The sequence below is a fragment of the Cololabis saira genome, chromosome 22 (genome assembly GCF_033807715.1).
Source record: "Cololabis saira isolate AMF1-May2022 chromosome 22, fColSai1.1, whole genome shotgun sequence".
Classification (NCBI taxonomy): Eukaryota; Metazoa; Chordata; class Actinopteri; order Beloniformes; family Belonidae; genus Cololabis; species Cololabis saira.
The window spans coordinates 18,971,070-18,984,779 of NC_084608.1; the positions used below are offsets into that span (position 1 = coordinate 18,971,070).

The 13,710-nt window shown below is 40.0% G+C and overlaps 2 protein-coding genes across 3 annotated transcripts in view; both read left to right on the top strand.

Moving 5' to 3' along the window:
- The first annotated feature begins 1,206 nt into the window (after positions 1-1,206).
- Positions 1,207-4,869, top strand: slc35g2b (solute carrier family 35 member G2b). The gene is made up of 2 exons (XM_061713350.1): positions 1,207-1,433; positions 2,446-4,869. Exon 2 carries the CDS (start codon positions 2,472-2,474, stop codon positions 3,720-3,722), a length of 1,251 nt encoding a protein of 416 aa, XP_061569334.1. The 5' UTR covers positions 1,207-1,433; positions 2,446-2,471; the 3' UTR covers positions 3,723-4,869.
- Positions 4,870-5,860: 991 nt separating this feature from the next.
- nck1b (NCK adaptor protein 1b) overlaps positions 5,861-13,710 on the top strand; it is a 40,282-nt gene continuing 32,432 nt past the window's right edge. Inside the window, exon 1 of one of the 2 annotated variants that reach the window (XM_061713979.1) lies at positions 5,861-5,942. The gene's annotated coding sequence lies outside the window, so the exon portion shown is untranslated. Of the gene's footprint in view, positions 5,943-6,617; positions 6,834-13,710 lie in introns of those variants that run through there. The other variant, XM_061713978.1, reaches the window with a different exon arrangement.

Sequence of the window (13,710 nt, forward strand, 5' to 3'; positions counted from 1 at the left end):
GGTTCATATTCAACAAATATAAATTGAGATTCTGACTTCACATTTGATTCTTTCCAGTTATTGTAGCTTTTATTTAGGAACAATATTCATGCTTTATTTATTCTGAATCCATTTTATATTACGCACTAATAATGCTCCAATGTGCATTTTCCACAAACTCTCGCCTACTTAAACATTCAATTTAAATCAGTAATGTGGAAATGTATCATTGTAATATATTTTCTGCAGCTTTGGTTCTAACCAGCTGCAGCGTATCCCTTCAAACATCTCTTCCCCGCTGTTAGGTTTACCTAAATAGGCAGTTTCGTAAAATTGTTGACATGGAAACTAATTGCCATGGAATCACAAAATAGCTTCTGTGTTGCTTTGTGCCAATTAAAAACAGAAAGATGCCACAGAGGCAGTGGCAGCTAGTGACAGAGGGTCTATATTACCTGCTGAGGCTCCTGTTGCATTGACTGGGGAGTCGGCAGCACAACCTCATTGTAGTGCTTTCAGCTCACATGTTGAGGTTGAGGTGGTCATACATGTTCCTCCTGATTTTTATCATATCATTGTCTCATTACATACTCCTCTTAGGTGGTGCTCTTGGTGATGCAATTGGCTTCAATAAAATAAATAAAAAATAAATGCATTTAGTTTATAGTAGTGGATGAATAGTGCATAGTGATGTAAAGGAGTGTTGCACACAAGAATAACTGAGTCAAGAGTTTTCCTTAAATTGGAGAGAGGATTATGGAAATCCAAATAACCAGAAATGAAGAAAAATTGCCTGGCCCGTTTGTAGTAAAAGTAGGCCAAGGCAAATAAAGGGGGAAAAAAATAAATTGAACATAGAAAGGTAGCAGAGTATGAGGCTGAGCAGTGTGGAATACACGGAGATTATTTTTTATCTCTGAGTAATTTATTCAAATTGAAGAGAAGTGGGTTTAATCCCCAAAATTTGAAGACGACTATGATCCTCCTTTCCGCCCACGGAGGAAAGACGAAAGAAGAAATAGGTGGGGGCTGGAAAGCGAAGGGAACCAACCGCTGGATGTGACACAGTTGCTTCCCTCCTCGCCTTCCTCCCCACCACCTTCATCACCATCATCACCATCATCACCATCCTCATCATCATCCTCCCCATCCTCCCCATCATCATCATCATCATCATCATCCTCCCCATCATCATCATCATCATCCTCCTCCTCCGCCTCAGCAGCAGCAGCAGCTTCAGCAGCAGCAGCTTCAGCAGCAGAAGGAGAGGCAGAGTTGTGGACAGCGTGGACCAGATAAGCGCATCTTCAGGAGACTGTGCTCCACTCCAGCGGGAAGATGGGGAGATGGCAGCTGCAGGTGATCACATGTAAGGATCAAGAAATCCGACCCAGCCTGCTTTTATGACACAAACCTTGCTTTGTGCATCATTAGGAGCTAATTAAGGACAAAAGGTAAGCCGTTTAAGATATGACTCATTCCCGCCCAATTCACGGTTTGTCTTGCAAAGAACACAGTTATCAGTCTTGAAATTAAGTGTAACCTTATTATGAAGAGCTTTAGAATATACTTAACATGAGAAATTCGAGATTTAACGTCTCTAAATAAGGAGGAACTACTATTTTAATCATCTCATGCTGTCCGTGGATTTGTGAAAAAGAATCATTTTGAATGCTGTCCAAACCAAATAAGCATTATAAGACACTGTTATATGCAGCGTGAGTAATTAAAAGCGTCGATTACACCCTTTATTTTGGATTTAAGAAAAAAAAAGAGCACTACGGCCACAAATCAGATACATCAATGTATGCCTCGAAAAGGAGAAGAAACTACACGTTGAAAGGGGAGTAGAAGCAAACAGGAGTATCTATCTGCCCCCTTGTGGTTTGTGTTTAAACCGTGATTTAAAAAAAAATCTAAAATGAACGCTGTAGTAAACATGTCTAAGAATAACATACATATCTATAAACGTATAATTTCTGCTCATATTTCCACCAGGAATTTTCATTTTAGAATAATAATCACATTTCCATCACTATTTGATAATTTCGATCATTTTCCTGTGGAAAGAAAGCAGAAATATCCCCCTGACTAAAATGGCCATTCAGACCCTTCAGGACCGTTTAACTGTTTCACACAGCTTGTTATTTGGAGGCTGCTTATTTTTGGTGTGCCACTCCATTCATGTCATAAGTGACCCACATTCACATATCAGCCTCTCTCTGGAGTCCTGTTATGTAATCTCATCCCCATCAGACTGCATCAGCCTCAGAGTGTAGGTTGCTTGGCACATGACTTCCCGCGGGATACTATATTAAAATGGTAATATGCTGTAGATGTTGCGCAAACAAATAACAATAAATAGTTTTTCCCTCTATTTTGACCGACTATAGAAAACAAAAGCAGACCACCCAAAAACAGTGTTTGAGTGTGACTGTTCACTGTGATTTTCACTTGATTTCTCAGACTTCCTTCTCTGACGCCCAGAAAACATGGATGTGTCATCATCCTCGCTCCAGTACGGATCCAAAAAGCGGGTCAAGATCCACCCAAACACCGTGACGGTGAAATATGCCACTCACTTCCCCCAGCCTGGTGACGAAGGCTATGACGATGCACCTTCCTTTGAGGACTTTAGCACCTTTGCGGAGGAAAATTCAGGGAAAAGACTGGTGTCAGATGCCATGAGCGGCAGGACTTTCTTTGGAACCATGGAGACGCAGCCCAAGCAGCCAAGTGTGCAAAAAGACAAAGGCGTCGGGGGTCAGCTGGCAAGCTTTGGGGAGGCGAATGTATTGGCCTCCAGGGTGACCTGGATGGCCCTGTTTGGGGCGGCGGCGGCTCACGGTTGCGTGGCACTAATTACTCGTCTAGCAGCAGACCGTTCCAAAGTTCCCTCTCTTGAGCTTCTCTTCATCCGCTCTGTGATACAAGTGCTGTCCATCCTGGTGGTCTTCTATTACCAGGAGCCGCCCTTTGGCCCTAAGGGCTATCGACTTCGTCTCTTCTTGTACGGCGTCTGCAACGTTATCTCAATCACCTGCGCCTACACATCCTTTGCCATAGTACCGCCCAGTAACGGCACCCTCATGTGGCGCGCCTCCACCACAGTCTTCAGCGCAATACTGGCGTTCCTGCTGCTGGACGAGAGGCTGGGCTACACAGATGTGGTCACGGTGGTCGGAAGCGTGTTCGGCCTGTGCCTGGTCATGGTGCCGAATGTGGCGGATGAGGAAAAGTCCAGGCTGGGGTTTTGGAAGGAGGCGTTTGGGTACACAATGACAGTGATGGCCGGATTGACCGCTGCCCTCTCCATGATCGTTTACAGAGCCATCAAGGAGCGCGTCAGCATGTGGACAGCACTGTTTACCTTCGGCTGGACGGGTACAGTGTGGGGGGCCTCCACCATGTTTATCATGCAGGAGCCCATCATTCCTCTCGACGGGGAGACCTGGGGCTATTTAATTGGGATCTGTATCTGCTCCACTGTGGCGTTCCTCGGAGTCTATTACGCTCTGAATAAGTTTCATCCTGCCTTAGTTAGCACCGTGCAGCACCTAGAGATCGTGGTTGCCATGTTTCTGCAGCTCATCGTGCTGAGGATGATCCCGTCTGTGTACGACGTCATTGGAGGCCTCGTCATCATGGTCAGCGTGTTCACTCTCACGGGAGTCAAGTTATACAGGGTGAGCAGAGCAATCCGGCAGGATTATCAAGAGATCCTCGACTCGCCTATTAAATGAATCTAGATACGTCAGTCTATTTGTTTACAATGTTACTTTGTTGTGCAATTTAAAGAATGTCTGGATCTTGATCTGATGACTTTGTATTGTGCTGTTGAAAGAGTGCCAGTTGTGTAACTAATGTCTTAATATTTGTGTGTGAAATAAAAGACAAATGTAATATAGTGAGCATATTCCTCCGACAGTTCTGCTTTAATGTCAAATTGTATTACAAGCTGAAATTTCAGACAAAAGGGAAGAATTATCTAATCTGTGTGATGTACTCCAGCCTGGTTAGCCATACCTAATCACTTTGTGAAACTTCTCTCTCATGACATGAATCTGGTACCCCTCCCATTTCACCGGTACATAATGTGACAAAACTAATCATCTGAATTAAAATGATGATTCACACAGCAGCGTCAAAGAGCCATGATTCAAAACAATCATAATGTCTGCAGAATTACTTGGTTTGATCATGTAAAACTAACAGACTAGTATCACTAGTACCACCATCCAGCGCTCACCAAATGCAGTTTCTTCCGTTACTGCCTTTGAAATCCAAATTAAATCAAAAGGAACCAGAGTAATTCTTTGTCTTGAGGAGGTTGACTATTAGGATGTCTGTCCAGGCTGGATTTACTGTGCTTCACCATTTGAAATCGTATAAACTACATTAAATCTGGTCTTGTGAATCGCAGCATAAAATCATAACATGAACATGGTGTTGTGTAATTCTGTGTTGTCAAATGGCCAAATTGTGTAAATGTCAGCCCAGAAAGCATTTATATGGTATAAAAAAATAAAATAAAAAGATACAAATGACTGCAAACCACATTAAATTAAATAAATAGTATTTCCCTAAATCATAACATTTGTTTTTCCAAAGAAAAGAAAAAGAAAATGCCATGGCAGAGGGGTGATCAAAGGATCATAATACGAAAGAATTTCATGATTCTGTGTCAAAGTAATGCAAACTATATGACAGGGCTTGGTGTGAAGTTAAATCAATTATATCCTGAAATATTTTGTGCACAAACAGCAGCTCGGTCCTCCTCGGCTGGTGGGTATTTGGTACTGATGATCACTTCCCAGGACGTGGCTTCTGTTTACTTTCAAATGCATGCCGTACTGATGCCCAGAGGCAGGTGCACTGTATTGAATTAAAGTCCCCTTTACCAACATAAGACCAATTGCTTTTTCTGTACTGGTAGAGTCGGTGGCTCAACAGTGACGTTTCCTTTCTCCTTTTAGAAAAGCCCAGCCGAGAAAAGCAAGCCCCACAGGCAAAGCAATTTGGGGGGATGAAATAAAGACACGATGATGAAAAGGGGATGAAAGAGGACATGTTGCTCGTTAAAAAACAGCACAACACTATAGGCACGCTTCACTAACAGCCCAGCAGGTGGCATTCACGATCTACTTCATTACTCTAGCAGCCAGCAGCAGGATAAAGTTGTAGTCCTGAGAGTTACTAATAAAGGTAATTAGTGGTATATCCAAACACCAACTGGGCACCCTTTTCTAGCCATCAAAGGCAGTTTTACAGCGGCATAATGCACTTCCTCTTTTTATTCAGTCTGGACAAAAAAAAATAGTTGACACCAGACTGAGCAATGTAAATTCATAATACTCAGCTGAATGTTTATTTGCACACATTTGCAAAGAACCAAGAAGTAATCAGTTCACACACAAAGCAGATGCTCAGTTATTAAAATCTTGTGACATGGAAGTCTACTATCAGTGCTGTCATAACAAATAGATAAGGCAGAAGTGCACAGACATCAGACCCCGTTAATTGACAATTTCCTTTCATTTTTAACTATGACAATACATTCTATTGTACAGAATATATATATATATATATATATATATATATATATATATATATATATATATATATATATATATATATATATATATATATAGATATATATGGATATATAGATATAGATATATGTCAGGGTCTAATTTCGATCATAAAGTTTAATAAAACTGACATTGGGTGGCTTTCACCTCCCAACTGTACACACAGCAACTCTTACAGGCTTGTTTTGAGTTTTGGGTGTAGAGAACATACGTATAGGAGGTCCATCTGTTTGAGCAGGAAACAGATTGCATCCTGCAGCGTGCTGCACAACCTTCCAAATTACTCTGCAGCTCCCTTCACCACAAACACATCTATTAGATGCTTTATCATCTCCTCGGAGGACGCTGATTGGAATTTGATGATGGGTTGATGTATGTATTCTTTTATGGGTGTGTGTCTTTCTATTGAATGATGCGTTCTTATCAAATCAGTATAAAAATAGCATAATAACTGTACTTTACATGCTTTAAATAATGCATATGATAAGCATATTCATCATGTAAAGTCACACTTGCTGAAGTGCACGGCAACTTAAAATGTTACTATTTGCAGTTAATATTAACTATTGATACAGATAAGGATGTGCACTTTGGAAACTTTTTTTTTCTTTTTTAGTTGAACCTATGTTTAATATGCTTTTGCAATTTATTTTGAATCAAATGTGTCTAAACTTTTGTCTGATACTACTATATAAGGAGTATGTAGAATAAGTTTTGCTATATTTTGCAGGATATGAGAATACTCAAGAAGCTTCATTCAACACTTGTCCTTTTACAGACCTGGTAAAATGTCTGTCTGCTACGCACGCTCTCCTGTTTTTATTTATTATTTCTGAGGAAGTTATTATAGTGATTCCTGACGGGTACAAAGCAAAAATCATGACGATGCCTTTATGGGGACCGGGGGGGGGGGAAAGGGAAAAATCGGCAGCTGCATTCTACTTGACTGACAAGTATATTGACCAATCAGAATACAGCCAGGTTATCTTCAGCCAATAGGGTTTGAGGATTCGGGCCGTGGGCGGGGCTAAGAGCAGCGTCTGTAGCTTCAGCTAGTTAGCCTGACATGTCTGGTGTAGAAATGCTTTTCCAGCGCAGCGCGGCGTTCATGCAGCTAAAAAAAACTACTGGCGTCTAGCTAGACACGACCGTGGACATTTTTACCCCCCATTTTTATCTACCTCGTTCGAGGCGTTGCGGCGTAAATAATATTTTTGAGGAAAGGAGAGAGGAGAAGAGGAGGTGACCATCAGGGGCGGTCAGGTAAGACGTGGTGATCAAACTAGCTTCAAGTCAGCGCTCAAGCTCGTGTTCATCCACCGCTGGATGTTCATCCACAAAAGCAGACCCGGCAGACTGCCTTGCCAAAGGGACCCTCGGCCGGTCCGGGGCTGGTGTCGCCGTGACCGAGTTAACTCGCTGGTTTTCACTGAGTTTTCGTAACCACGTTAAGCCTGAATTATGGTCCTGCGTTAAATCGACGCAGAGCCTACGCCGTAGCTTACGGCGTAGGCTTTGCGTCGGTGTAACGCGGAACCATAAATCAGCCTTCAAGCTTGGCCGAGTTGTGCGGCGTGACACGCTGTCGAGCTCAAGTTGTGAGATGAAAGGTTAAAAATTAAAGTACAGCACAACAATCTGGCTAATACGTGGACGTTATATCGCGATGGGATTTTGGAAAAAACGAAAAAAGCTGCGGTGGCAATGGAGTACACCCCATAATTAAGTGCGTTTGTGTTTTCCTAAGCAATGGCTCTTTTCATGATTTAACAATATGGTCAAGCTTAAGTTTGACTTGACTCATTCAATTCTGATCAGTATTACTACTAATTATAATAATAATATATATATATATATATATATATATATATATGTGTGTGTGTGTGTGTGTGTGTGTGTGTGTGTGTGTGTGTATATAATACTTATTCCCCTTCAAGGCTTAATAATACATAATAATGCCACCCCCTAACAATATGGGTAACTTATGTCTCCTTATTTTTATTTTAAGATAAGATAAGATATCCTTGATTTTCTCCCTCAGTGGGGAAACTTATTTTGTTGTCAGCAGTACACTTAGCACACACATGCAGGGGAGGGGTAAAAAGACTGAAAAGTCAGAAATAAAAAATATATAAAAAATACAAAAAGATACATATATAATATGTATAACCACAGAATATGAACAGTATATACAGTTGGTTGAAAGAAGAAACAGTGCAGAAAAAGCAGGTGGAGTGTTGTGAGGTAGACTGGCAGATTGGCAGATATTGCACATATTGCACATCTTATATTATTGCACATATTATATTATTGCACATATTATTGTCGTATTGTAGTATTTTAATATCGGTAAACAATTATCAATTATGTCAGTACATTTTCATTGTAATTTATTAAATATTCATTGAGTTATCAAGATGCCTGTGTCGTGTGTCACAGTTTCCTTGAATTCAGTGGTATTTTCTTCAAATGTCATGTTTGGGTTGATCAACATCCCCTAACCCCAAATTATTCTGGTCACAGTGACCTACGAAGCAGAAAATGGGAAAATATTGAAAGTGCTGGCATCAGGGAAAGATGGTTTTTACTTAACAAAACACAGTAAAAGAAAATGTCTGAAATTAAACATGTGTTAATGCAGGCACATGCTGGCTTTAAAAGACTAGGAGCAGGGCCATTAAACCATTTTTTTTTTAGGGTGAGATTTCAGATGATTTAATACTGTTTTATCTCCTAACATTGTTTTTACCTTACACAAGCAGAGCCAGCCTAAATGTCACGCTTCAGCAGCACAATGGGCATCACAGCAATATAATCGTTGGCAAGCTCTTATTTGTGTGGCCTTTTTAAAAAATGTATTAAACAGTGCTGTGTGACTGTCAACAGATTAATGGCACAAGTATTTAATCTCACTGATACAACTAAGTACATTATACCACATTAATATCTGAAGGGTTAAAGGGAGTAACATCTCCAAACATCAGTAGCTGCTGAATAGCACATTTCTGATGATATTGCCACACCAGAAGCTTTTAAAGGGTGAACACAGGAGTGAGACATTTGGTCTGTTCTCAGTGGGAGTCAGAGGGAGGATAGCCACAGTTTAAAGAGAGAGAGGGGCTGTGAAGTCCCACTTGTAAGAATTTCATGCTTGATGGCACACATTTGAAGAAGAGAAAAAAAAACGGTATGCAATCTACTTGGAAAACTTGCACCTGTCAGCTGCCAGGTTATGTGCATGATTGAGGTTTTCCATTGACTAAAGCCTTCTCTTTTCAACTGTACATGTAGATATTTACAGTTATGGTGGGATGTTTACTACGAGTTTTTAGTCACTCTTGTTGACTCATGCATCCTCCAAGCCACCCTCTTCCAACTTTTGTGGCAGAAATAGCTAATGGATATGGAGTGATGATCTCATTTTATGGAAGATCCCGATGCCTGGCTCTGTGGTACCAGTGGCCTCCAACAGCCAAATCCGTCTGCGCAGCCGAGGGGAAAATACCAACTGTGCATTTTATGATAGCCCGAAAACTAACATGGCTGAAAATTTCCCTCACTTGGTGACTAGAGAAGGAACGAAGATTAGTTTGTGGTTTTAGTCTTCTAATGAAACTGTAAAAGAGGGATTTTTTTGTCATATTACCTCTCTAATCTCAGCTATTGCACAATCTCTTTCATTTCCTTTTTTTTCTTTTTTGACTATATATATATATATATATATATATATATATATATATATATATCTATATCTAGCATCTTTTCTAATGACTGCTCATGCATGTTTGAATAGTCAATGGCAGATACTCCATGCAAACAGAAATTCTCTGCAGAACAGTAGTGCTTGCTCTTGAGACCGTTGAGAAACTCCTCTGTTCAGGTTTGACTGTATGCTGCCGCAGAGTCACCAAACACTGCTTCCACTTCTGCAAAACTTCACTGTGTAGGCTGAGTGTGGCTGACATATTTGCTATAATTTTTCATTTGGGGTAAACTTCCTCTCGTAGGAGAAGAAGATTGCAGTTTCAATAGTGTGTTTCTGTCTGAGTTCATTATGGTTAGGGGTTTTCTTTCTGTAGGTTTAGCAGAGTGAAAATGAGGATGTGTGTACTTGTGTAACAGTGGCTGTCATTGTTATGACAGACTTTGTTGTATATCCATGACCCAAGAAAAGACATTTTTGTCATCGTGTCTTTTCAAAAGCGGTGATTTCTGTCATGATGAAAGAAACTTGATGTGCTTATAAATCTGTGTGAAGTCTGCAACGCAGTTATGTGCCGTAGCCTTCGTGGAAACACTGAGTTGTCTCGTGAAACCTATTAATACCCAGAAAACTGTTCTTTGATTAGTTCCCTTTTTCCTTTTAAATCTAAAAATATCCCCTACCATATTCTTGGTAAAATATTTGACTACAAAAAAAATAACACTGTTAAAGCCGACGCAAAATGTTTTTTTGTTTTGTTTTTATCTTTATCCACAATTGGCTGAAGGGAATGTTGGCAGTGTCTTTTCATGGCATCACCTTTTGACCCCCTCCTATCATTATTGAACCCTTATGACACGCTAGTGGTCCCTCAGCACTGCAAAGTTATGTCATACTACACATGGAGGAATCATACGTTCTAGCTGGGAGTTGGTTGAGATCTTTGTGGTGAGTTCAAGTGTGGTTTTTTTTCTCAGACACGGGTACAGAAGAGAAGCGTTCATCACATTTTGTTTTTGAGGCCTAACTGACAGTAGTCTTATCCAGTTTCTTTCAATGTGAGAAATCGAACTCTAGAACTGCAAAATAACTTAAAAAGGACACATTATGATGGTCACATTGTGGATTATTTAAGCAGTTCTTGGATGATTTGATGTTGCCTAATTGAGTTTTATGATCTCTTCACGGTTTGTTTTAAAACTAATTTCAAAAGGATTTTCCCAACCTCATTCAATGTGTTTATCGCGGACTTCTTTATTGTTCTTTCTTAGAAGGGTATTATGTTGAAATATTTGACTAGTAACATTTTGTACTTTCTGTTGCCTCCACTGCATTAATTCTTACATCCTGGATTGCGTAGTTTGGTGGGACATATGCCGTTGTTTCCCACCAATTACATGAGGAGTGACCACGTTGCCGTGCAATTGGTGGCGTAAAGTAAACTGTCACAAGAACCTTCATTATGCTCTCTTGAATAATTTTTATAAAAGACTGCATTCTAAAGATGAACAGGCTCCCCGGTGTTTCAGAAGCGTGTAGGCTGCGGCAGTCTGGCTTTGGAGAGGTGAAGCTTGCTGTAGAAAAATGTTTTCTTTCTTGTCTGCGTCCTATCAAAGATCTAGTAGATGCTGATTTGTGGAGAGCTGAGATTTTTGTGGCATGAGCATGTAATGTGGTATGCCTCCTGCTCTCCAGATGCTCATGTACAAGTACCAACACTTGGCCCGCCTGGACTTTTGTCCCATGTAGCTTTAGTCGTATTGTGACAGGACCAAGGGCTCATATTTGCAGGGTTGGAGGAGGACTGGGACAACAGTGTATTGGTTTATTCTCTCTGACACAGGTGTACTGAATTACAATCTTGCAGTGTACAAATATTTTGTTTTGACTGCAGCAATATTATTTGTATTTCAAAAGGTTGCGGTAGCATCAAGGTGTTGCTGTAATGCATTGCATTTCCATCAGTTTTAAGTTGCGTGGCAGCACACAAGACCAAACCGCAACTAGATTTATGGTACAGCAACAACTGATGGGGGGAATCTTCTGCTTTGTAAATTTTGATTAGTGATTTGAAAATCTCCTAAAGCTCTTGACGTTTGTGAAGTTACCTGAAGGTTTATTTCTCTGTTGCCTTAATCCAGAAATGCTTGGATGTGGCTGTCATTGGACCAAGTTGGCAGGCCACCCACGACAACCACAGGGTGTGTATAAAGATGTGTAGGCGGCTGTTCTGGGTGGGGTCTGGGGAAAAGGATCTTTTCTTTTATACAGGTATTATGTTCTTCTAGCTCTTAGCTTACAGATAGAACAATATAATAACTCCTGCTGCATCACCTCCTGTAAGGCAGTATACTTTATACTGTTATTATAAATGCATAAATGTCACATTTAGCATCAGCATTTCCTTGACACATCCAGAATAGTCATAGGTCATATCAAGTAAAGCGAATGAGCTCAAACACTCGACATACCTACCGAATTGTTATAAACTGCAATTGTGAACAGAGACATAGATTACGTAAAGTAGGTTTCATGAGCTTATGACTAAAAGATGACTGCACTGTTTATTATAGTGCATGTGAATATATTCACTAGTCTGCTCTGCTACACAATCAAGTAGGGCTGGGCGATATGGACCAAAAGTCATATCTCGATATTTTCTAGCTGAATGGCGATACTCGATATATATATCGATATTTTTTCTGTACCATAATTGGGGTTTCCCCCAAAGCATTATAGCATAGCATCTCTGTTAGCTCCATTTTTTTTTCTGGGGCAAACCCTTAAAAAAACAGTCAGTTTTAATACAAAGCCTCGAGCCAAATGTCACACAGGTTCCTTTATTAACAGAGGTCTGCACAATATCAAAATGTATAAAACAAATGAAATAAAAATAAACTGCCTGCATATAGAGAATAAAAATGCTTCTTGAATAAAATAAAACAAATATCCCTTTCCTGCATAACAATTAAATTAAAATACACTGTGCAATTAATACAATGTAGACAGTAACAGGCAGACTTTTCCACTGAGGTTGACAGTTGTGCAAATAACAAAACATTTGTGCAAATCTCAAATAAAACATTCAAGTCAATTTGTCACAAAAAAAAAAAAAAAAAAAAAAAAAAAAATTCAATTTTTTTTTTTTTTTTTTAAATCGATATAAACGATATTGTCTCGTATCATATCGCGTTTGAAAATATATCGATATATATTAAAATCTCGATATATCGCCCAGCCCTACAATCAAGGTGCAGTTTCTATGTTTTTTCTTTCCACAATATGTCTTGCTTTCTTTAAGAAGTCATACACTCCTCGATGCATTCATGGTCTCGGCTGGATGCTCCTGCTACAGCTCCTGACTGGATGGTAGTTGCAAGTAGCTCCAGCGGTCAGTCACACTCCAGGATGATCATCCTAGTACTGCTTTCTGACATAAACATGTTTAGCCCTTTGGATCGGAGTGGGAGAGAGAGGAGGTGTAGCTATTCACATAAATGTTTAAATACCATTAAAATAGTGCTAGTCAACATTCAGACTCATTTGTACTAAACAAAACAAAATCTCAGCAGGCTGGTTGCTCCTGTCACTTAATTCTGGGTTCTATATCCCAGCTGCTCACAAGAGCTGCAGCATTTTTCAAGCGGGCCTGATTGATATGGAGCTGCACATATCAAATATGTCCAGCTCTCTTGCATTTGCATCAAGAGAGGCCGAGATAGAATCCCCTGGTGCTTTCCTTCGAGGATAACCAGTGAACCTGTTAGCAGCATTGACGCACTGCTCGTCCGGCTGGACAGCAGCTCTTCCCGTGGCGCATGCAGGATGTGCTGATAGTTGTCCCATATGAAACTCTCACCCACTGGTACTTTAGAAATGATGATTGCTGATGCTATTTCAATTTATTAAGCAGTTGTGATTAGTGATGCAACGAAATGAAAATTTGTGACCGAAACCGAAAATAACAATAAACACTTGGCCGAATACCGAACAATACCGAACATGGTTCTTCAGCAGTTTTTCATTTATTTTGCCAATTTTTTCACCATTGCATAAATCAAATACATTTGATTTAGGGGTGCTTTTCAAAGAAAAAAATCTTTAAAAAAAATTACAAGGTAGAAAATATTTATTGAACATAAAAAAATGAAATTTTTTTAAATTTCCCAGCATTATGTTGTTTTGGTTCCACCTCCTGGTGAATGTTAGGTCAAATTCTTGTGGGGTTAGTTTTTGGTTGGTCAACGATTTATGTTTGTGGTGCAACAGTTACGGGAGCGGCCAGTCTATTTCCTTATTTTACAATGTCGTTATTAATTGTTCGTTTTTTTTCCCACTTATTCCACCGAACACCGAAAGTGTTTTTTTTGCCATTTTCGGCCGAACAATTTCGGTTACCGAACAATCGGTGCATCACTAGTTGTGATTTATGTCTGG